General features: G+C 42.1%; 1 protein-coding gene across 2 annotated transcripts in view; it reads left to right on the forward strand.

Annotated features, from left to right (window-relative positions):
- The window catches only part of TAF1 (TATA-box binding protein associated factor 1), a 29,643-nt gene extending 7,226 nt beyond the window's left edge, over positions 1 to 22,417 (forward strand). The window contains exons 9-40 of one of the 2 annotated variants that reach the window (XM_063416892.1): positions 216 to 329; positions 639 to 806; positions 1,191 to 1,318; positions 1,430 to 1,537; positions 2,526 to 2,699; positions 2,792 to 2,965; positions 3,050 to 3,154; positions 4,228 to 4,428; positions 5,260 to 5,401; positions 5,754 to 5,884; positions 6,414 to 6,494; positions 6,896 to 7,045; positions 7,184 to 7,303; positions 7,474 to 7,649; positions 8,326 to 8,567; positions 9,845 to 10,052; positions 10,309 to 10,474; positions 10,618 to 10,829; positions 11,075 to 11,183; positions 11,367 to 11,465; positions 12,038 to 12,215; positions 13,507 to 13,574; positions 13,973 to 14,095; positions 14,435 to 14,527; positions 14,602 to 14,686; positions 15,186 to 15,253; positions 15,332 to 15,448; positions 18,089 to 18,214; positions 19,479 to 19,577; positions 19,687 to 19,837; positions 20,554 to 20,731; positions 21,736 to 22,417. In XM_063416892.1, the coding sequence (XP_063272962.1) occupies positions 216 to 329; positions 639 to 806; positions 1,191 to 1,318; positions 1,430 to 1,537; positions 2,526 to 2,699; positions 2,792 to 2,965; positions 3,050 to 3,154; positions 4,228 to 4,428; positions 5,260 to 5,401; positions 5,754 to 5,884; positions 6,414 to 6,494; positions 6,896 to 7,045; positions 7,184 to 7,303; positions 7,474 to 7,649; positions 8,326 to 8,567; positions 9,845 to 10,052; positions 10,309 to 10,474; positions 10,618 to 10,829; positions 11,075 to 11,183; positions 11,367 to 11,465; positions 12,038 to 12,215; positions 13,507 to 13,574; positions 13,973 to 14,095; positions 14,435 to 14,527; positions 14,602 to 14,686; positions 15,186 to 15,253; positions 15,332 to 15,448; positions 18,089 to 18,214; positions 19,479 to 19,577; positions 19,687 to 19,837; positions 20,554 to 20,731; positions 21,736 to 21,952 (4,511 nt within the window). In that variant the 3' untranslated portion in view covers positions 21,953 to 22,417. The remainder of the gene's footprint in view (positions 1 to 215; positions 330 to 638; positions 807 to 1,190; positions 1,319 to 1,429; positions 1,538 to 2,525; positions 2,700 to 2,791; positions 2,966 to 3,049; positions 3,155 to 4,227; positions 4,429 to 5,259; positions 5,402 to 5,753; positions 5,885 to 6,413; positions 6,495 to 6,895; positions 7,046 to 7,183; positions 7,304 to 7,473; positions 7,650 to 8,325; positions 8,568 to 9,844; positions 10,053 to 10,308; positions 10,475 to 10,617; positions 10,830 to 11,074; positions 11,184 to 11,366; positions 11,466 to 12,037; positions 12,216 to 13,506; positions 13,575 to 13,972; positions 14,096 to 14,434; positions 14,528 to 14,601; positions 14,687 to 15,185; positions 15,254 to 15,331; positions 15,449 to 18,088; positions 18,215 to 19,478; positions 19,578 to 19,686; positions 19,838 to 20,553; positions 20,732 to 21,735) is intronic. The other variant, XM_063416893.1, reaches the window with a different exon arrangement.
- Positions 22,418 to 23,373: the final 956 nt, after the last annotated feature.

The following is a 23,373-nucleotide window of genomic DNA, read 5'->3' on the forward strand; positions in this document are numbered from 1 at the left end:
AGGCTGCAGACTCCAGCAGTCAGCTCTGTGTGAAGTGTGGTTTTTGAAGCTTTCCCAGTTCTAATGACACATGTCACTCTTTGGGATGTGAGCAGTAGCTCCATCAGGCTGAAATTCACCCTCCATGCAGCCCCCCAGTCCTGGTCTGAGGCACTGCAGTGCCCCCCTGACCCTCCCACTCAAGCTGACCTTGCTTTTGTTTTCCTTTTCTCTAGGTTTGAACCGCAGTGGCTCTTTGCTCAATTCACCAATCCCTCTAGCACAGAAACCCAATGTAGCAGGAGTCCTGGGCATAGCAAAGTGCAAGGAAAAGGCCCCTGAACAGCAAGGTAATGGCCCATGAATAGGTGCATGTGGCACACATTTCTGTGGGAGAAGGGCTACTTGTTTGCTGTACAACTTTTTGGAGGCTGTATTTCAATAGAGCAAAATCTCTGAGCTTTGGTAAAGCTCAAACTTGGGCTCTACTTCCCCTTTGCTTTCAAGTTCAGTTTTCTTTTGTCTTCTAGAGGTCCTGCCTCAGGAAGCCTGAAAGATGGGAGGGTAAAGGGAGTAAGATGTGAGGGTGAGATCTGAAACAGTTTTCTGCCAAGGCTGTGTACAAAATTCTCAAGGGTTGTACTTTGTGGTTGTTGCAGTTTCCCTGGATGAAGACAAGCCCTGGTACTCCATTTTCCCAATTGATAATGAAGAGTTAGTGTATGGCCGTTGGGAGGACAATATCATCTGGGATGATCAGGCAATGGAAACCTACTTGGATCCCCCTGTCTTAACACTTGATCCAAACGATGAAAACATAATTCTAGGTATGTTTATGACATCCAGAAATTTGACTTGAGTGGGAAAAGACAAAGGGAGATGAAAGCAGAGGTTTATAATCACACCGTAATGGAAATAAATGGACTGGTTCAGTACTTATGGCCTTCCTTTATTCTGGGTTTTGAAGTTAATTTGTAAGTCAAAGGGCTAAGCAGGAGGTGCCAAGCTAATGACCTTTATTTGTGTGGTGTCCATGTTCACCTTCCAAAGTAAATGCAATGACAGGAAAGCAAAAATTTACGCATCGAAAGTTAAATTTAACATGATTAATCTGACTCTTGATGTGTTTTAGGAGTGATTGTCTTAATTCGACTTGCATGCATGTTGGTTTGAAGAGGCAAACTTGTAAAGAGGTAAACTTGTGCTTTTAGAAATTCCTGATGAAAAGGAAGAGATGACTTTGAACTCTCCATCCAAGGAGAACAAGAAAGAATCTTCTCTAAAGAAGAGTCGGATCCTGTTAGGAAAAACAGGTGTCATCAAGGAAGAACCACAGCAGGTCAGCAAAAGCTTTAGCATCATCTCCAGGGTTAGGAATGATGAGGAAGGAGTGAGGGGTTTTTTTTTGTTTTTCTTGACACCTCTCTCTCTGTGTTTAAAATTGAATTAGAACATGTCTCAGCCAGAAGTGAAGGATCCCTGGAACCTCTCCAATGATGAGTTTTACTATCCCAAACAGCAGGGACTTCGAGGAACCTTTGGAGGCAACATCATCCAGGTAGTCACAGTAGTCTTCACTGTGAGTGAGAGAGCTTGAGTGTCTTGGAAGGAGGTTTTGTAGCTGAGGGTAGGATTTAGGATTTCTAGAAAAACAGAATTGAGATTACAGCAGGTCTGTTAAGTGTTCATGAGAGATATTTTTAATGTTCAATTAAAATCAGGAGTTTGAGCTCATTTTTATTGATTGCCCCATCAAACTGAAATTTAGTTGCTTGATCTTGCTGTGTCCTACTCACCATGCTTTTGTTTGGTGTCTTAAGATGTAGTATTCTTTGTAAATCAATAGTGGGACAGGAGGAAGAGGTGCAGTTTGTTCTTCTGCTGCTACTGTGTGTCTTAGTCTGAATATTATAAAATTAGTTTAGTTACTGATGAATTTGAATTACTGCGCACTAGCCTTAGGTGAGGAGGTGATGGTTTTTTTCTTCTTTGTGGAATTCAGTAACTTCCAAAACCTCATCTGACTCCAGCATCTTCTATAATGGGAAAACTGTATGTAATTCCAAATGAAGCTCTCTTCCACTGACAGGGATAATGGCTTTACATGTTAGTATAGTTAGTAAAAAGATCCCATAAATGGGTGCCATTTGAAATAGTAAAATTGACGTCATCTCTGTATGCAAAGGAAAGATCTGTATACGGAAGTAAGCATTTTTCTGTCAAAAGGTAACATTTATGATGACAAGTGAATTTCAGTGCACTTGCCTTACTGCTAGGAGACCTAAAAATATCCCTGGGCTCTCTTATTTAAGGTTTAACAGGATAGGAGGATGATCTTACTTTTGAGGTGGTGCATGGTCCCTCCTAACACAGATTTTGTTCTGTGTCAGCGCTCTATTCCTCCTAACACAGATTTTGTTCTGTGTCAGTACTCTATCCCTCCTAACACAGATTTTGTTCTGTGTCAGTGCTCTATCCCTCCTAACACAGATTTTGTTCTGTGTCAGTGCTCTATCCCTCCTAACACAGATTTTATTCTGTGTCAGCACTCTATCCCAGCTGTGGAGCTCCGCCAGCCGTTCTTCCCCACCCACATGGGTCCCATGAAGCTCCGACAATTCCATCGACCTCCCCTGAAGAAATATTCCTTCGGTGCCTTGTCCCAGCCCGGGCCCCACGCCGTGCAGCCTCTGCTGAAGCACATCAAGAAGAAAGCCAAGGTGCAGTTATTGCTGTGTGCTCAGAGTGTGCTGTGGCTCCTGGGCTGTTTGCTGAGCTGTTCTCCTGACGCTGTCCCTTGTCCCTGGTACAGATGCGGGAGCAGGAGCGCCAGGCCTCTGGCGGGGGGGAGATGTTCTTCATGCGCACGCCACAGGACCTCACTGGCAAGGATGGGGATCTCATCCTGGCTGAGTACAGTGAGGAGAACGCCCCTCTGATGATGCAGGTTGGCATGGCAACAAAGATTAAAAATTACTACAAAAGGGTGAGTATGCAGAGTCTGCTGTTGGACAGTGATTTCCCTCTGCCTCTCACTGAGAGCTAACAGCACCTCCATTGCACCTTCCAGAAACCTGGCAAAGATCCAGGGGCTCCAGACTGCAAATATGGAGAGACTGTTTATTGTCACACTTCTCCCTTCCTGGGTTCTCTGCATCCAGGCCAGTTGCTGCAGGTGAGAAGCAAGGTTTTTATATTTAAAAGACAGATAAATTGGATGTGGTGTAATAGGCAGAGAACCTTTTACAAACCCTGTTTATTCAATCACAAATAATGCTCAGCTTCCAAAAAAAAACCCAGCTTCCTTTCCAGTTCCAGTTTATGTCTCTTTGCCTACTAGTAATAGCAATTACTATTAGTAATTAAATAGCAATAGTAATTCAGTTTCTACCTTCCTTTTTTTAAAATCTCTGTTATATGCTTTTTAAAATTCTTGTTGGAGTTACAAGAATTGCAGGAAGTGAATCTTTGCTGTTTTGCTTCGTAATGGCACTAGAAATAGTGTTAGAGAGGACTGAGGGGAAAACCAAAGCTGCTTGAATGCTGGGGAGCTCAATAAATAGGTGTTGGAGGGGATAGAAAACATGGATTTCACACAGTCTAGGATTTTATATGTACCTTCTGACAACTGCACTTAAGAGTCTTTGTATGCCAGTTACTAGTCAGGTGTACAGACCTGCTTTTATGAGCCTCTCTCTGTTGTTAAAATATATACATTTGAGATGGGGAGAGGAATTAAGAATGTTACAAGGACCACCATAGGCTGATAATCCATAAATGTAAATATAAATGGATTTCAGTTAGTGCTAACTAACAATAGTGCTTGCAGCAATAATTCTTCCATTCTATACCACAGGAAAAAGGTAGGGTGAAGGTTTATATGAGAGATTCATCACAGAACTAACAATGCTAATTTTGTGTTGGGTTGGTTTCTGTGGTTATTCTGCTCTTTTGCAGATGTGTTTTTTCTGTCTTTTTTTGAAAAGTACCTCCTTAAAAGGTCCTGAAGTACCTCCAAATGTCTAAAGAGGCCTTCAATCTCTGCATTTGTTCTAGTATTTCTTAAGCTTTTGTTCTTCATCCTTGACTATCCCTGCACATCTACATATGCTGCAATATAAATGATGGTATACCATTGCTATGAACCTTGGGATGCTGGGGTTTTTTTAATGATCTTTTTTGTAGATTGTGTCACAGCAGAATTAATCAAAACTTGGCTTTTGAACTTTGATTTGTTTCTCTTAATAGGCATTTGAAAACAATCTTTTCCGGGCCCCCATCTATTTACATAAGATGCCTGAAACAGATTTCCTGATCATCCGGACACGACAAGGCTACTACATTCGAGAGTTAGTGGATATTTTTGTAGTTGGGCAGGAGTGCCCACTCTATGAAGTACCTGGTCCCAACTCTAAGCGAGCTAACACACATATCAGAGACTTCCTGCAGGTTTGTGATAAGAGATTATTTGGGCATCTGGGGGGTCTTTGGAGCAAGCTCGTGGCATAGGCTTGGGCCTCGAGTGGACAGTCTTGATTTGAGAATCTCGCTGTCCTGCTGTGACTCCCTTTTTTTGTTTGTTTTCTTGTGAGGTGAGAGCACTGCAAGAGTTGCATGTTAACCAGACAGGCCATTTTGGTTTTCATTTAACCAAAGATTTATAAAATGTCTCTTCTGTTTTAATGGCATCCTACCTGATAAGTCAATGATAAAGGCTTTTTATTACCAGACTAAAAGGTTATATATAAGTGTACAAAACTGAAGAAGTTAGAGTGAGTTTTGAAGTGGTTGTGCTGTGTAAAATGACACTTAGATGGGTTTTACTAAGAGACAGTTAAGGAATCTTTTCACTGTGCATTCAACAGCACAGAGTTAGAGTTGCTTCATAGGTCTTGTGGTGGTTGAGCTTTAGAACTATCTATGAGCAGTCAATAATTATCCCCCAATTCAGATTTTGGAGAAAATTTCTAGTAATTTACTGTAAATTAAATTCAAAATGACAACTCATGGTATTTGCAGAGCTGGAAAATTTCTGTCCTAAAGCATGAATGTTTCTAATGTGATAATACAAATTTTCCAGACAAATAATATTTCCACACCTCACCCTCAAAAACAGCTGAACCTGAAGCAGACACATGGCTTGGAAAACTTCGCTGAGTAAATTTATGAGAAACTATGGTTTTCAAGTAGGAAGTCCGAAGCAGTCACCAGAAACGTCATCTGTGCTGTCTTTGCAAGTTTGTCCATGGTTCCTTTGGACAAATGGGTCTTGTTTTGTAGGTGTTTATCTACCGCCTCTTCTGGAAGAGCAGGGACCGTCCGCGCAGGATCCGCATGGAGGACATCAAGAAGGCCTTTCCCTCCCACTCCGAGAGCAGCATCCGCAAGCGCCTCAAGCTCTGCGCCGACTTCAAACGCACAGGTACTGGAGGGGTTTGTGTGGGGCTCAGCCAGCCTGTGCTGCTCTTGGGGCTCCAAACAGAGCTGAAGGAGGGAACATCTCCTGATAAAGCATTCCTGAAAATATCTACTTATAGAACGGAAATGTAATCTGACAGGGGTTCTTTTTGTTCCAGTTTCTAAGAGTGTGCACTTTCACATTTTTAATTACCCTTTGGGCAGTGATTTACTCATTAAAGACACCAAACCAAACACATCCCCTTCCCTCTGTGTGTGGCTGTGTTGTGTCTTGCAAACAAATACATTCAAATGAAAGCTGGGACTGTGATGGCATCCAGGGAAACTACTCAGTGTTTGACCTGTGCATTTTTCAGGGATGGACTCAAACTGGTGGGTGTTAAAGCCGGATTTCAGGCTGCCAACAGAGGAGGAGATCAGAGCCATGGTGTCCCCAGAGCAGTGCTGTGCCTATTACAGCATGATTGCAGCTGAGCAACGGCTCAAGGTAAATCCTGCCTCCAATCCTGACACCCTGTGAGGGGTGAGCCTAGGTAACACCTTCTGCCTAAAGCTAATTCTGCTATAAAGGAGGCAAGTTATGTCCCTAATTGTTGTGTCACATGCTAAGTTTTGCTGCTGCATAAAAGGGAGTTAAGTTTTAAAGAGAGAAACATTCTTACCGCCTATTATCTGAATATTTAATTAGCTGTGCTCAAAGATACCAAAGGGAATGTACAAGAAAGGGTTTATGTTTATACCCACAGCTTTACAGCAGAAAGTAACCAGCAGGGGGCTGTAAGAGACACTGATTATTTTTTTGAAGTTGAGTGCACTGTTGAGTTATGGAGTTTGTCAGAAATACTGGGCAGTCTGACATCTGTGCTGCTGTTGGTCACTGTGAATCTTGCAGACAACTGTCTGTGGAAATTTGCTTGTTCAGCATGGCAAGTCCCCTCAGAGACACTTCTAATTCTGTCTCCAGTAACCTTTTTGAGACTTCAGCTTCTCTTTTTTTCCCTAATATTTCTCTGCAGGATGCAGGTTATGGGGAGAAATCCTTCTTTGCTCCAGAAGAGGAGAATGAAGAGGATTTCCAAATGAAGATCGATGATGAGGTATCCTCAGAGTGATGCATGAGTGTGTACACCAGTATATAAATTTGAATGGCAGGAGAAAAATGAGGTCTTTATATTTAAATGACATATTTAAAGTAGGATTCAGCGGTTTAAATGTTCACACAACTTTCCTGGGAACTTCTGCTGGCAGCTCATACCTGTCTTTAATGATTGTTCCTGCAGGTCCTTTCAGGACTAGGCTTTTTTTACCTGAAATGCCTTTTTGTGAGTTCCTTAGCACTTTGGTTATTCACTGAAGTGTTATCAGGGCAGCTGAAGGATCAAGAAGAGGAATTCATCCTCACTGTATCAATTAAAAAGTTCTCAGTATGACCAGAAGAATTCCACAATGAAAGCTTGGCCTGTACCAGGGCTATGATTGTTTATTTTCTCGCTGGCAGGTGCGCACAGCTCCCTGGAACACCACGCGAGCCTTCATTGCTGCTATGAAGGGCAAATGCCTCCTAGAAGTGACTGGTGTTGCAGATCCCACTGGTTGTGGGGAAGGATTTTCTTATGTCAAGATTCCAAACAAACCAACCCAGCAGAAGGTACAGTTCCCAGGGGGCAGCATCTGGGAAGTCATGTGGGAGAAGGGGACTAAGGAAGGGACATAAGGAAGAGAAAATGTCAGATGAGCCTAGGAAAGACCTCTATGACAGTAATAGGTTGAATCTTCCTCTGAACAGGACGATAAAGAACCTCAGCCAGTGAAGAAGACGGTGACAGGCACAGACGCGGATCTGCGCCGACTTTCCCTCAAAAATGCCAAACAGCTTCTGCGGAAGTTTGGAGTGCCTGAGGAGGAGGTGAGTGTGGTTCCAGAGCAGGCTGCACGCTTCACTAATGCCTTTAGCAGCTGATGGTGGAAGGGACATATAAATTTCTACTTTGACCTTGTGTGGAGAAGAATTGAGATTCACAGCCAGGTACCTCAGCCGTGTGTCTCTGAAACCACTCCTCATCTTCCCCTTTCCAGATAAAGAAGCTGTCCCGGTGGGAGGTGATTGATGTGGTCCGCACGATGTCCACAGAGCAGGCACGCTCAGGGGAAGGGCCTATGAGCAAATTTGCCCGTGGCTCTCGGTTCTCTGTGGCAGAACATCAGGAGAGATACAAAGAAGAGTGTCAGCGCATCTTCGACTTACAAAATAAGTATGTTCTTATCCAATGTTCACAGCCTTCAACCCCACCCTGTCCCCACCTCAAAAGCCCAGCACTGTGCGTGCCTGGGGTTGCTGATATGTGGTGGTGGTGTTGATGTTGATTCAACTTGTTGGGCCCATGGAACAGAGCACTAAAAAAGAGGCCTTTGGCTGGTAATGGAAACCTTCAGGTTTAGTGTCTTGGTGTCACAGACCTTTTAGAAAGGCAGAATGTGTTGCAAAGTCACAACTTGAGATGTTCTGCAGTTCCACACATCAGTAGTTCACCACCTTATTTCCTTTCCTTTTTTTTTTAATTGTTATGAGCAGTTTGCCATCTCTCTCTGGTAGTAGTTACCAATTCTATGCCCTATACTTCAGAACTGCCAGAAGAATTCATGAATTATTCCTTCTTCTGGCCTGAGACCCAAAAGTGGTGAGGGTATAAAGTACTGTTGATGAAGAAGAGTTCAACTTTTTGGAGAAGATGGTCTTGGAACAGTTGATCTTTTAGACATGGGGGTTAAAAGGAAGGCTGAGAAGGGACTATATTATGCCTATTGTAGTAGTGATTTGTATCATTAATTCTCTAACCTTTGCATCATTTTTACCTTTGTATTTCTGAGAAGGCAACAGGCTGTTGGTTTTTTTTAATTCACTGACTCTCAGGATGCCTCCTATTTCAGGGTTCTGGAATCCACTGAGATCCTGTCAACAGACACAGACAGCAGTTCAGCTGAAGACAGCGACTTTGAAGAGATGGGAAAGAATATTGAAAATATGTTACAGAACAAGAAAACTAGTTCTCAGCTCTCTCGGGAAAGAGAGGAGCAGGAACGGAAGGAATTGCAAAGGATGCTCCTGGGAGAAGATAATGGCAATGACAAAGACAGGGGCAAAAAGGACAGGAGAGACAAAAAGGGGCTGTGTAAGTAACTGCAACCACCAGAATTATGCCTGGGAAGGGATGCAGGACTTCATGACAGTCTGCAAAGTGTGCTGATCTGGCCTCTCAAGAAAGTATAGATTACTTACAGGGAGAATGTATAAACATGCTTATCTGGGGCTTTTCCCTCTCTGGGGGTTCTTCCTTCTCTTGAGCACTTAGTGGCTGAAAGTGCATGTGCAGTGTATTCTTTGCCTCATATCTTTTGTTTATTTTGATCTATAAACTTACTCTGGTATTTCTTTAGATAGTCACTGCTGCTTCCTGCTTAAATTTCCTATTTTTTTGAGTGGGGGTAGGTCAGAGGAAGCTGTTTTTTAGTATTTTTCCTCAAGATATTTTCACACATAGTTCCTGCAACCATCTTATGGTTTGTAGTTGGATCTTCTGCTTACACACAGCTCTGTGTGTGAAGCAGGCACAGTCTGCAGGCTGATAGCAGTGTCTGCTACACTGTGTGCAGTGGCAGCTTGTTTGGAGGTAAATTGGGCAGCTGCCAGATTTGGATCTCCTGGAGATGTGCTTGTTTTTAAGTGCATTCCAGAAGAGGACTGGACATGTCCCTGACTGGCTGCTAAAACATTTGACCTGTGAATGAACTTCATGAGGGTGCCCATGACCACTGTTACTTATTGAGTATGTGGGAGCCCTGCATCTGAGTCAATGTTATTGTTGCCATCTCTTCTCAAATTGGGAATAAATCACTAATAAATAGCTATTGGAATAATTTATAAGGGATATGTGGAAGATTATTAGTGATTATACCTCATGAAAAGATATCTGGTGTTACTTTGTACAAAACCTCTTGACCTGAATTCTGAATGGTGCTGGAAAGATTCTATGGTCACTTGACAGACTTGAACACTCCTTGGAAAACTGGATAATTCTTGACCCTCAGTTTCTGCCAGATAACCATACCTATGATGAAAAGCACTGTAACTAATCCATCTGCAGGGCCAGAACGCAATTGCATTGCAGGTTGCACCTGTAACTTGCAATTGCAACTTCCAACAGTTGCACTTGCAACTGCAGGTTGACTGTAGCTGTTCCTTCTGGCTTTATAATGTATGTGGATAATTAGGTATCTTTGTTTCAGCTCGATTTCATGTCATGATAGGAGAACATGAGCAAGCAAGGGAAAGATTTCTATCGGGTTTTTCTGAATCTCTGTCTTGGAAGTTTTTAAGCCGAAACTCTCTGCTGTATTTAGACGATGATAAAAAATGAGAAGCAAATAAAGCATTTTCTTGTGGCAACAGCTTCAGCAGCCTCAGCAAACTCTCACAAGGATGATGACACTGCCTCTGTGACCAGCCTGAACTCCTCTGCCACCGGCCGCCGCCTCAAGATCTACCGCACGTTCAGGGACGAGGACGGGAAGGAGTACGTGAGGTGTGAGACGGTGCGGAAACCCGCGGTCATCGACGCCTACTGCCGCATACGGACCACCAAGGATGAGGAGTTCATGTAAGGCCTCCGTGACCTCCTTCTTCTCCCTCTTAACCTTGCCTGTAGGCTTGTTTCATTCCATTGACAGTATGAAGAAATGTGGAATTGAGAGTAGAAGTCTGGTGCAATAATTGTGGAGAGAAAAGGAGATTTAATGGCTGTCCATTGGGAGAGTGTCACAAATTCCATGCAGTGATTGAGCTGCCAGAAGAGTACCTGGCAAATCATGAACTAGGCTGGAAAACTTCTGTATTTTTATTTTGTGCCCACCCAGACGGAAGTTTGCTCTGTTTGACGAGCAGCACCGTGAGGAGATGCGGAAGGAGCGGCGCAGGATCCAGGAACAATTACGGCGGCTAAAGCGGAACCAGGAAAAAGAGAAACTCAAGGGCCCTCCAGAAAAGAAGCCCAAGAAACTGAAAGAGCGTCCAGACTTGAAAGTAAGCATATCCATACAGGCTACTGGAGAAGTTTTCTGTTCTAGTGATGTACTAAAGATCTCACTGGGGGATTTTAACAATGCTTTGCCTCAAAACTAGGAACCCATATATCAATTCTGATCTGTCACCTTCTGTTTTTGCAGCTAAAATGTGGAGCATGTGGTGCAATTGGGCACATGAGGACTAATAAGTTCTGCCCTCTTTACTACCAAACAAATGCCCCACCTTCTAATCCTGTTGCAATGACAGAGGAGCAGGAAGAAGAGCTAGAAAAAACAGTCATTCACAATGACAATGAAGAGCTCATCAAAGTAGAAGGAACGAAAATTGTCCTGGGAAAACAACTGATTGAGAGGTAAGGGAAAAAGCAGAGAAATGGGTGGGGAGAATGAGAATAAACAATGTAGAGCTTAATGCAGAATACTCATATGTATATTAGTCTCAGGAATAAAGTGACAGGGCTTTACATAAACTTATTACAATATTTCAGTTGAGCATTTGGTGTTATGACAGATGGAAACAAAGCCAGTACTGGGGGACAAATGGTCTTGATTCACATGAAGATTGGAGAAAGTATTGTGCTTTTCTGTTTGTACCTAGTGCTGATGAGGTTCGCAGGAAATCCCTGGTCCTGAAGTTTCCTAAGCAGCAGCTTCCTCCGAAGAAGAAGCGTCGTGTGGGGACAACAGTGCACTGTGATTATCTCAATGTGAGTGAATGTTCCTGAGCTGATTGCAGCACCTCCATTTCTGTTTGTACCTTAACTGCTCCTGTGCAACCTCCTCGTGCCTCCTCATGCCTGCCCAGAAAATTAATAAGCTAAATTGTCTAGGATTTCTGTGAGTTTTGCATCTTGGAACTGCCTTCATTTTTCTGCCTCTCATTCCTTCAGCGTCCCCATAAGTCCATCCACCGGCGGAGAACAGATCCCATGGTGACACTCTCATCCATCCTGGAGGGCATCATCAATGACATCAGGGATCTCCCCAATGTAAGTTCAAGCTAAGACACCCAAATCCTGCATCTCAAGCAATATTGAAGTAGGGTATGTGTTGTAGACACCAGAATTTGGCTTGTTTTGTGTAGATACACGTTCAAAGCTCATAGGTAATTTTAAAATAATTTTTTTCAACAAAACCAGCACTAAATGCATGAAATGTAGCAGTGTGTAATGCCTTTATATATGTGGCACTGGAAAAGATCTGTACTTCACTCTTTTCTGACCAGACTTCGCCAGAAACTTGCAAAATCAAAAGATTAAATGGAAGATTTGAGTTAAAATGAGAATTTGAAAGTTCGGTTTCTTGACTTTTGTGCTGCAATCGAAAATACTATTTGAGAATTCTGTGTGAGATTTTCCTTCTTATAATGGTGTTAGAGAATGTTGTGCAGAAGAAAGTGTTTGCTATTGTGGGATTGAGCTTATTCTATTTTCCCTGGTGCATTTAAGGAACTGTTTGTGTAAAGGTTTTATACATTAGTGCCTGGTTAACTGTGGATGTTAAATTGAGATTAGCTGTGCTAGTACTGTGCTAATAAGCTTTTGTTTCTTTTCCTCCTCAGACATACCCCTTTCACACGCCTGTAAATCCAAAAGTTGTCAAAGATTATTACAAGATCATTACCCGGCCCATGGATTTACAGACCCTGCGTGAAAACGTCCGTAAGAGGCAGTACCCATCCCGGGAGGAGTTCAGGGAACACCTGGAGCTCATTGTGAAGAACAGTGCCACATACAATGGTAAAAACACAGGGAAATCCTCTTTCTGCTAATACATTGTGCATAGATGAGCTGTGGAACTTTCAGAGTCAACAAAAGCAACATAAAAGCAGAACAAATTCACTGCCAGATGGGAATAGTGAATGTATATTTTTTCAGTTGTACCTGAAAGATTATATTAATGTTAATGAATTAATTAATAAGTAAGAAAGAAGTGAAATCCAGCATGTAGCAACAACTAAATGATGACTGTGATGTGGTAATTGAAGTTCAGTTATGGGTCTTGGGGTGACTCAATGCCTGAAAACTTCTGCGTGTTTCAGGTCCTGCCTACCTCCTTCATAGCTAAGCAAAACATTGTTTTGAGTAGATTTCATTATTATGCTTTATTGAATGAATCTTTCAATGCAAATAGGAATAAACAGTTCACACCCATTGAAGCCAGTGCCTTGGAGCAAGCAGCTTTGAGTACAGTTTGCTGTCATGATTTTGCATTTTTAGATTCTTAGTCACAATAAATTCTTCCCCATTTTGGAAGGTCATGAAACTAGTTTTTAAAAGAAAATGAAAGAAAGCTAATTTAAAATAAAAGCATAGATTCTGTGATAGAGCATGTATCTGCTGGGGCAAAGTGCTGATTCACTGGGGGTCAGCTTTATTCTGGCTGCTGATAGAAAGGTCTTTGTCTAAAATACACTAATTTGAGAAAAAAACCTCCTAGCTGCACTGAGTCTGTCTAGGCTGTGCAGCATTGAGGGTGACACTAACAGCACTGGGTTTGTGTCTTTGCTGCTTCCTTTATCATTTTGACAGTTAAATCCCTGATTTATCCTAATAAATAAGATCCTTTTTTTATAGTTCTGTTGTAAATGCTTTCACATATGTGGAATCCTGAAATTATTTAAAGCTGTGGGTTTTTGAATATTCCTCAAATGTCCATCTTGCCTTCCTTAGCAGTTCTGCTGCACTGACTGGACTTAGAGAAGGAAACAGAAATTTCATGACTTATACTGTGAATATTTGGCAAAGGTGAAGGGCTTGGAGGCCAGTCTGCCACAGGCACAGCTGCTTTCCAAAGGATTTCCAAACTTTACCAGAATGTATGCCAGAAAATGTTATTTGCTACAAATAACTTTTTTTTCTCATATAAAATGCATGCTGAACTTGAATAATTGTGCATATTGAGAATATACTTGAGTATATACTCCTAACTGTGCCAGAAATATTATCAGTAATGCTTTAGGAGTAAAGATAAATCCTATTGTGATATGAGCCTTTTAAATCAAGCTGCACTTGCTGTGTGTGTTTGCAGGGCCAAAGCACTCACTGACACAGATATCCCAGTCCATGCTCGACCTGTGTGATGAAAAGCTCAAGGAGGCAAGTTCTGTGAATGAGTTGTGGTCAGAATGGAGGGAAAGGGATGATCAGGGGAGGTTGAAAACTTTGAGAATAGAAGATATGCATGGGCAAAACATCTGGTTTTAGGGAGAGTAGTAGAAGATAAGGGGGGGGTTTCTTCCTCCTACCCCAGAAGATATTTGATTTTTTTACCATTTTAAACAGTTCCCATGGGAGTCTTTCTGAAAAAAACCAGATGCTTATTTCTTACTCTAGCTATTTTATCTTGTCTGTAGCTTTATATTTTGACTATTGCCCCCTGTTATTTACAAGTGTTTTCATTAAAAGGTGAAGGGGAATCTCTCTGGGACATAGTATCATGATAGTACAGTTATTAGCCTAAGGTCAGCCACTGATGTTCCCTACTTCTATTGCAGAAGGAAGATAAACTGGCTCGATTAGAAAAAGCAATTAATCCTCTCCTGGATGATGATGATCAAGTGGCCTTTTCCTTCATTTTGGATAACATTGTGACTCAAAAGATGATGGCAGTTCCAGATGTACGTAGCTTGAGTGACTGTGTGTGTGATGTGCAAAATGTGCTGATCTTGTGGAGAAAACAGTGATATTAAATGGAAAAGGCTTCTGTAAAATATTATTTTGAATTATATGTTCCTAGTGTCGAGTAGATATCAACAGGCCTAGTTAAAAATCCACCTGGAAGATCTTTTCTCTCCTGAACCTAAATGATTGGATTCAAGAGGTCTTGTTATAAATATTTTAAATACATTTGGAGTGTTAATCAGTTCTGGAGACTTGTTTTATGACATTTGTAGCTCAAACTGTAGAAAATTCTACGCAGAAGCTTTCTAAAACTGTTTTCTTCTTTTTTTTTTCAGTCTTGGCCGTTTCACCATCCAGTTAACAAAAAGTTTGTTCCTGATTATTACAAGGTGATTGCAAATCCCATGGATCTGGAGACCATCCGCAAGGTGTGTAGCTTGAACTGAGAGCAGTCTCTTCATGTTTTGACTTGATCACTTACTGGGTGACAATTCTCTTGCAGAATATCTCCAAACACAAATACCAGAACAGGGAGACTTTCCTGGATGATGTTAACCTCATCCTTGCCAACAGCATTAAGTACAATGGTAGGTGGTGGAAATAAGGCTTCAGCTGCCTTTTGAACTTTAATTAATTCATCTGGGCACCTGTACTGCCAAAGTGTGTTGAAGCCCGAGGCTGTGAATCGTGGACTTGATGATTGTTTTCCTTTCCTGAGGAAAGAGATGCTTAAACAGTGCTGTTTTCACTGTCACATGAAGCTTTGTTACCATCAGGTGCAGAATTAGCAGTTACATTTGGGGAGGATGTTCTGCTTGCTCAGTGCACATCTCTGAGCCAATGATTTGTTTCTGGGGATTTCCTTGATGACAGACATGGTCCAACCTGTGTCCTAAATCACACTTTTAATGCTGGAACAAACTGATTGTGCTACTTTAGTCAAATGTGAGCCCTGCTTTGTATTTTTCCTTACATCAGAGGGTGTTGGGATTTAGGGGCCTATGTAACCAAAACCTCTCTTGCTGTCTCAGCAGCTGGAATTGAAAAAACTTCAGAATGTATAAAGACATTTGCTTCTTACTACAGGGTCAGACAGCCAGTACACAAAAACAGCCCAGGAGATTGTAAACATCTGTTACCAGACTTTAGCTGAGGTATGTGGACAACTTTACTGCAATATTTACAGTTTGAATTTTCTGTTCTGCAACCTTAGCAAGCTTTTTTGTTCTTAGTATGATGAGCACCTGACTCAACTGGAGAGAGACATCTCTACTGCTAAGGAAGCAGCACTGGAGGAGGCAGATCTGGAAAGTCTTGATCCTATGACCCCTGGTCCCTACACTCCACAGGCAAGTGACCAAGCAAGGCTTTCACTTTCTTTTAGTTTCCATCTCCTGAGTGTTTGATCCCGATTTTCCTCTTTGTTTCGTGTTCTCCATCTGTCTGCAGTTTATCTTTTAGTAGAATATTTTGTTGGATGGTGTACTAACACTTACTTTTAAGCATAAATATAAGAAGCAGTTCTGATGCTTCAGAGAGTGAGATATCTAAGAGAAAGACATTTCCCAAGCAAGTTGTAAAACTGGTCTAAAGATGAGCTGTGTACAGTCAGGAACAGCTGAGTGTTGGTTGGAAGATTGAGGACTGTGCAAGTGTAACATTTAGAAACCCTCAGAGGCCAAGCAGTGGACAGGTAAGGAGAACATGAGGATAAAACATGGATGCAGAGCTGAGAGGAATACAGGGAGCTTTTTGGTAGTGGTATTGTTGGAAAGGCTCATTGCTATGGGTAAAGAAACTGCCTAATATGGTCAGCAAAGTCCAACTGTGCCCTCATTGCTGGGATTCTTTGCATCTCTTTGTTCCAGTTCTAGTGGAAAATAACATTTTTTAACCTTTGTCATTATTTATAGCAGACAATTGTGTGTGTCAGGTGTTTTCTGTGTGTTACACAGCAAGTTCATGCTGGGCTTCTTTTCAATGTTTACAGTTTGGCAAAGACTTATAAGCTACTTGGCCTTTCTTAAAAATAATTCTTATTATTTTGGGTTGTTTGATTGTTTTTAAAAACAACAGTTAAAAACTTTCATCAGGAATGACAAGTTAATTCATGAAAACTAAAATTATCTTCAGAATTTGCCTGGAAAAGCAGGGGATGTCATCCTAATGTCTGAGATGTGCCTTTTGTTTATTTGGAAAAGTTCATAGGCCCTGGGAAAGATATCTGTGTTGATAGTTGAATGATAAAATGCAAATGTTGTGGTATAGGAGGACAAACCAAAGCTTTCTTTGCAGTTGTTCATCCCAGTTGTAGACCAATAATTTTTCAGTTCTGGGCAAGTCCGATGTAATTACAATTACATGGAAATTACTGGAAAGTTGCATTTAATTTTAGCAAAGTCAGAGCAATAAAGAAGGACTTGAAGTTCAGGAACAATTTAAGGTCTTAGAAGGATTATTTTTAAGACAAAAATGAGTTCAAAAGTTGTTTAGGCAAGAAGTATACAAAGACTGTATGGCTGAGCCAGGATAGCAGGACACAGATGGGTTTGGGGCAATATTTAACACCCTGCCAACCATTTGTCCCCACAAAAATACCCAAAATATACCATTTTAGGAAGGTAGAATGATCAGATTCAACAGACTGGGAATACTGAAGCTGAGTATCATGGAAAAAGGCCTTCCTGCCAGTAGGAAGTATTGGGCTGCAATAGAATCTTTGGAGATGAGTTATTGAAACTATTTGTTGATATATTTCAAGAATTAAATGGAATCGTGGTGATCTCAATACACCAGAAAGTGAGGGACAAAAATGCCCTTCTCTTATCTGATGGTTCCCTTCTCAAGAGCAGTATTACCTGCTCTGATTTTATTCCAAGTTGGTGATCAGATCACCTGAAGGCCACCTTTTCCCTCTGCTTCTTGGCTGGAGGTACAGTCCCACTTCCCACACTCCCAAACTTGCCACAGATGCCAGTTCTGGTGGAGATTGCTTGGCTTTAGTTCCTTTTATTTTAAATGCAATTTTGACAGCCAACATTTATCTGTCCATATGGCTCTTCAGAGGTTGGCCTCCAGGATATAAAAGGCAAATACAGCTGAGAGCTGTCTGTGCTTTACACATCTCTTTAAATTCTTAGGAAGCCTGTTTTGCCTAATTTAAGAATTATTGCTCTTGTTCTTAAGACTATCAGTATTGTCATGATCTGTGAACTGTGTGTTATAAAGGAACTTTATCAAAATCCTCATTAACTCCTCAGAGGTCAATCTGCATGCAAACTGCAGGTTGGCTTTTGGAACACTTTATCCAAATCCCCTTTTTCTTGCTTGTGTCAGCTTTAGGGGTTGAGATTTACATAGGATTGATTGGATGCTGAAGCTTTGCTCTTTCACATGGGCTAGACTTTTCCCAGTTCTGACTGGAGCATTTGGGGCTGCAACACCGTTCTCATTGTAGGAAGTAAATGAAAAGGGCCACGCTGAGTCAGACCAAAGGTTGATGTAATCAAGTCTCCTGTCTCTGGCAGGGAACAGAAGTAGGTGGATGCAAACATGCAGTGATCATTTTTACAGCAAACCCTGTCTGCTTCTGGGAATTGGTTGTTCAGGCACCTTAAACTTGTGTTGCACCTAGACCAGTGTATTCATGAGGTGCAGAGAGGTCTGTTCTTCATGAATTTATTGAATTCTTTTGGAGCCTATTTGTGATTTTGGCCTCTGTAGAAGAGCACTGTATAGAAGTACTGACTTCTATTTTTAAATCTGCTGTTTGGCAAACTTCAGAGCTGAGGTTCTGAGCCATTGCATTTACCCCATTTGTTCTTTAAGAATAATTAGCTCATTTTGATTGAACAGTGTGTAACAATATGAACACCGTGCCAAAAAGCTGCATTTAGTCCTGAAATCCCAGTCTTGCCTCTCAAGATACTGTTCCAGTCTCAGTTCAGTGCCTGAGAATGTTCTGTCTCCTGTTTCCACCTGTACTTTAGCCACCAGATTTGTATGATACCAGCACTTCCCTCAGTGTGTCCCATGGTGCTTCTTTCTATCAAGATGAAAGCAATTTGTCTGCTCTGGACACTCCCATCACTACCACAGGGAAGCGAGGAACTCAGGTTAGAATCCTCCATTTTCTCATCTGCTTGGGGAGTTGTCTTTTACCAGCAAATTACTAAAAGGAGTCAATGACTTTGTAGGAAACAGGTGACAAAGATCAGGTTGTCCAAGCAGAGAAGGGAATATCTTCCAAAAGTTATAATATTTTCTTCATTTTGACTGCTCTGAGGCAAAAGTAAAAACAAAATTAAACAGCGCCGGGAATTGAGACACTGCAAAACAAAGAATAGAGAATCAAAAGCTCAGAAGAATCTGCCTAAGGCCAGGTATTTGTTTGCTTCACTACTTCTGGAAGTAGCAACCTGGTGACTCATGCTACAGAGGGTTAATATGCAATCCCTTGTTAATTCTGAATAGGGAAATGGTGAACAATATTGTACAAATTCAGAAGATCACAATTAGATTATTATGATTCCATCCAGTGACAGTTAGGAGCTTGGAAGAGATGGTTGCCACTGTAGATACCTTATAGTTGTAAAAGGAAAAGCAGGCAGGGATTAAATAATTATAAATGAACGTGTTACCATAACCACAGACTATTTTTCCTTAGTCTTTATTCTGTATTAAACAACAACAACAAAAAAGTTGAAGGAGAGGGAATAGCAGTAATAGAACTATGAAAATAAATTACCAGGAGCATGAAGAAGGTGAGGACCCACAAGACTGAAGGTGGTACCAGAAAGACTGGTGAGAGCTATTCTGAACAATGCAGGAAAACAGAGATTGGTTATGAATAGTTCTGTGTAGTATTGTGGCCATCTGTAGCTTTGTGAATGCCTTCTAGATTTGGAAGTCTTCAAGCTTTCTGTAGAAATTTATAGCTTTTGGGACAGAATCTTCATGTCCTCTTTATCTTGGACTCATGAGGACTGTGGGAAGAACAGGAAGAGAAGGACAGGAAAAGATTTGGGGGGAATGCTGTATGCTTTTAAAGTATATGATGAAAAGAAGCACTTTTTTTACAACGTAGTGCTATTTTCCAGAAATAACTAGTTAAACAAGGAACTCTGGTGCTGTAAGGCTGGAGATTCCCAGTTCAAGGATGAGCATATCAGGCAAAAGTGTGTGGAGACTGTGCTCTCTGATCTTGCAATAAGGAGAAAAAAGATCCTTGCTCTGAGAGTGATACACATATATTTTCCTTTCTGTCTTTCCTTTCCTGTACTCCCACACCCACTTCTGTGGCCCTGGTGTCCCTGAACCCCCTGGGTGATGTCCAGTAGTGCCTTCCTCAGTGCCATTGCTGTTTGTGTTCCTGTCCAGATGCGCCAGGGGCGAGGCAGGCTGGGTGAGGAAGACTCTGACGTGGATATTGAAGGATTTGATGAGGATGATGATGGGAAGCCTAAGACTCCAGCCCCAGTGAGTATATTTACAGAAATTACCATGATAGAAGATATCTGTGATAGAAATGTCTATGATAGAAGATCCGTGCTGCTGGATCTTCACCATCCCTGTTTGTGCGACCCAGGAAGTTGAAGATGGAGATGGTGACCTTGCTGATGAAGAAGAAGGATCAGCCCAGCAGCCCCAGGCCAGTGTCCTCTATGAAGACTTGCTTATGTCTGATGGAGAGGATGATGATGATGGGAGTGATGAAGAGGGAGATAATCCTTTCTCGTGTAAGTGCCCATTTTCTGATTATTCATTAACCCAGCTGATCTCATGCTTCCATCACAAAAACATGCAGTAGAGAGCAGAGACCAAAGGGGCAAGATGAGGAAATTGGGTGAACACAAATGGGACTGAAAACAAAAGTGGAACAGGAAAGCTGTAAGTACAGACACATATGAAAGCAGATTTAAGACAAGATCTTGTTGATTGTATTTCATAAAGCAAACTGCAACTGGTTCTGAAAACACTGTATGATTTGGTATGCAGAGCCAGGAATGGTTAGTTTAGTAAAAGTACATTTATTTTGATGTGAAATAGGACTATCAATGTTAAATGTTAATGTTAAAGCAGTGTTATTACTAACAGGAAGAGGTGTACAGAGGTTATTCAGACTGTTTCTATGTTTTAGTACAAACTTATGCAGAAAAGCATAAGTATGGTATTTAGCAACGACTTCTGAAAATTATTAGGGGAGAAGAAAGGGGAATTTTTCAGAGTAGAGAAAACATCAGGCCTTTTTGAGTCATGGTGATAATGAGTTTGCTTTGGAATAACATCAGAATTGGGCACTCAGTAGGTGTTGTCACCTCCCAGATACATTTTCTGCTGCCTTGTGGAGACTTGACTTTGTAAACATCCCTTCCAGTCAATACTGCAGCCTTTAAATACAGACAGTGGGGATGTAAGTGATGGATCTGTGACCAAACATTGGCTCATTACACAGCTATCCAGCTGAGTGAGAGTGGCAGTGACTCAGACGTGGAGCCCAATGCAGTGAGACCCAAACAGCCTCATGTTCTTCAAGAGAACACACGGATGGGCATGGACAATGAAGAAAGCATGATGTCCTATGAAGGAGATGGTGGGGAGACCTCTCATGTTATGGAGGACAGCAATATCAGGTAATTAGAGCTGGGAATCCTGTTAAAATCCCTTCTCCTTAAGATTTTTGAAGTGTTCATCATAAAAACCTGAAGAATATATCACATTTTCTTAAAGTTATTTTGTGACTGTTCTTGCTGTTGCAACCATAATTACCATTTATTCTTACTGACAGAAATTTGGGGTCGCTGTTAGATTTTCATTAATAAAAATATCAGTTAAATTAAAAAAAAACCCCCACCCAGTTCTTTCTTTTAAGTTAGATGATTTCTTGTACATAGTGTTTTTTTATGGCAGGACAAATAAAGGTTTTTACAAGCTATCTCAAACTACAAGATATGCTTGAAATTAAAAAGTGATTTAGTGGATTAACTTCTTTTTCCCCCTCTAAGAACAAGCATGTCCTGACTTGAAATGCAACTGCTTGGTTGAAGTCCAGAAGTATAGGAATATGCATATTCTGTATTTTGGAAGGTGTTCAATTATTAGAAAATTTAAAGTGCAGCAACATCTGCTTTATTTTTTTGCATTTGTGAGAACAGCAACCTAGTCTCCCTTCTCCGGGCATTCTGTAGAGTATTTGATTCTCTGTTCTTCTGCTTGTGGAATTCTGTTTCTTACTGCCATTATTGCTATTTGCCTAATAAATCACAGGCATCAGAGCTGATAGGCAGGCAATGTCAGACCAGCCTAGGACCTTGACTAGAGCCGGCAGGAAGTGCTAGAGAAGATGAGAATGGGCTGGGAACAATCCTGCACTTTCTGTCTGCAGTGAAGGTGACAGAAGCTGCTGTTGGAGCAATCAGTTTTTCCAGCCTGGAGTGTATCAGAGTGAAGATACTGGAATTGTTTCATTGGAAACAATTTTTTCTTTAGTTTCTGTTTTAAAAAGCTGGCCAGTGACAGAATTGAGATGCACATGGTTCCTAGTGTTCACAGGAGTTCAAGGCATCTCTTAGAGCAGTTGAGTACAGAACTGCTGGTATCAGCAGCTCATTTGAAATGATTTTCTTCTTTCTTCTAGTTATGGCAGCTACGAAGAGCCAGACCCAAAGTCCAACACAAGAGACACAAGTTTCAGCAGCATTGGAGGGTATGAGATCTCAGAAGAGGAGGAAGAGGAAGAACAGCAGCGCTCTGGGCCAAGTGTGTTAAGTCAGGTCCATCTGTCTGAGGATGAGGAGGACAGCGAGGACTTTCACTCCATTGCAGGAGACAGTGACCTGGACTCAGATGAATGAACTCCCTTCCCTGAGATGATTGTCATTCTGGGCTACTCTTGGCTCCTGAATTTCTCTTGTCCCCGTTTGGTGTAAGGAACAGTGTAGTGTGGGCTGTGCTAACAAGATTTTTTAAGAATTATTTTTAGATATAATATTTCAATTGATTATGAAACGTGTTATGTTTGGATGAGTAAACGGTGAAAAAGAAGCTTTTGACAAGTGTGTCCTGCTGAAGTGTTGGCTTGTTGTGGTCTGTACCGGCTCCAGAATCCACATACAGATTTGTATGGTTTGTTCTTCAGTCTTTATAGATGTAAAGTAATTCCTCAGAAATACGGGCCTGTGGGATATGTGCATGTCTGTCAGGAAAAAATGTTTGCTCAGAATGAAATACTTGTTGTTGATGAACAACTGTAAGGCAATCTTCATTTCATAAAGGCGAGCATTTTCTCTGGGACCACAAATACAGTGTCTGATGTCTGACCCCTGAGTGGTTTGGAACTGCCTACTACCAATACTTCAGAAACAGCTGTCCTACTTTTTCTATAAGTTGCAATTACTTCCAGAAACCAGGCGTTTGTAATTTGAGCCTTTAGGATGGCTCACATTCATCGGAGACAGCTAATTTTCAGTGCCTGCGGGAAGCTTTGGAGACCCCGGGTTCCGTATGGAGTTCTGGCGTGTGCCTGACGGAGCTCATGGGAATACAGCAGGAATGGGGATACAGACGCCTTTGCTGCTGTGTCTCTGTGTGCCCGGGGGTACACGGTGAGCTCTGGTGTCTCTGTGACTGAGCTGCACTGTCTCAGTGAGCTCTGGTGTCCCTGTGACTGAGCTGCACTGTCTCGGTGAGCTCCACTGTCCCGGTGTTTGAGCTCTGCACTGTTTGAGCTCCGCTCTCCCGTTGTTTCAGCTCTCCTGTCCCGTTATTTGAGCTCTGCTGTCCCGGAGACTGAGCTCCGCTGTCCTAACTCTCCTGTCCCGCTATCCCAGCTCTCCGGTCCCTCTTTTTGAGCTCTCCTGTCCCTCTGTTTGAGCTCCGCTGTCTCTCTATTTGAACTCCGCTGTCCCAGCTCTCCTATCCCGCTGTCTCAGCTCCGCTATCCCGCTATTTGAGCTCTCCTGTTCCGCTATTTGAGCTCTGCTGTCCAGCTCTCCTGTCCCGCTGTTTCAGCTCCGCTGTCCCAGCTCTCCTGTCCCGCTATTTGAGCTCCGCTGTCCCAGCTCTCCTGTCCCGCTATTTGAGCTCCGCTGTCCCAGCTCTCCTGTCCCGCTGTTTCAGCTCCGCTGTCCCAGTTCTCCTGTCCCGCTATCCCAGCTCTCCTTTCCCTCTATTTGAGCTCCGCTGTCCCATCTCTCCGGTCCCGCTGTCCCCGCTCTCCTGTCCCGCTATTTGAGCTTTCCAGTCCCGCTATTTGAGCTCCCCTGTCCCAGCTCTC

Source organism: Prinia subflava, chromosome 20, assembly GCF_021018805.1.
Source record: "Prinia subflava isolate CZ2003 ecotype Zambia chromosome 20, Cam_Psub_1.2, whole genome shotgun sequence".
Lineage (NCBI taxonomy): Eukaryota > Metazoa > Chordata > Aves > Passeriformes > Cisticolidae > Prinia > Prinia subflava.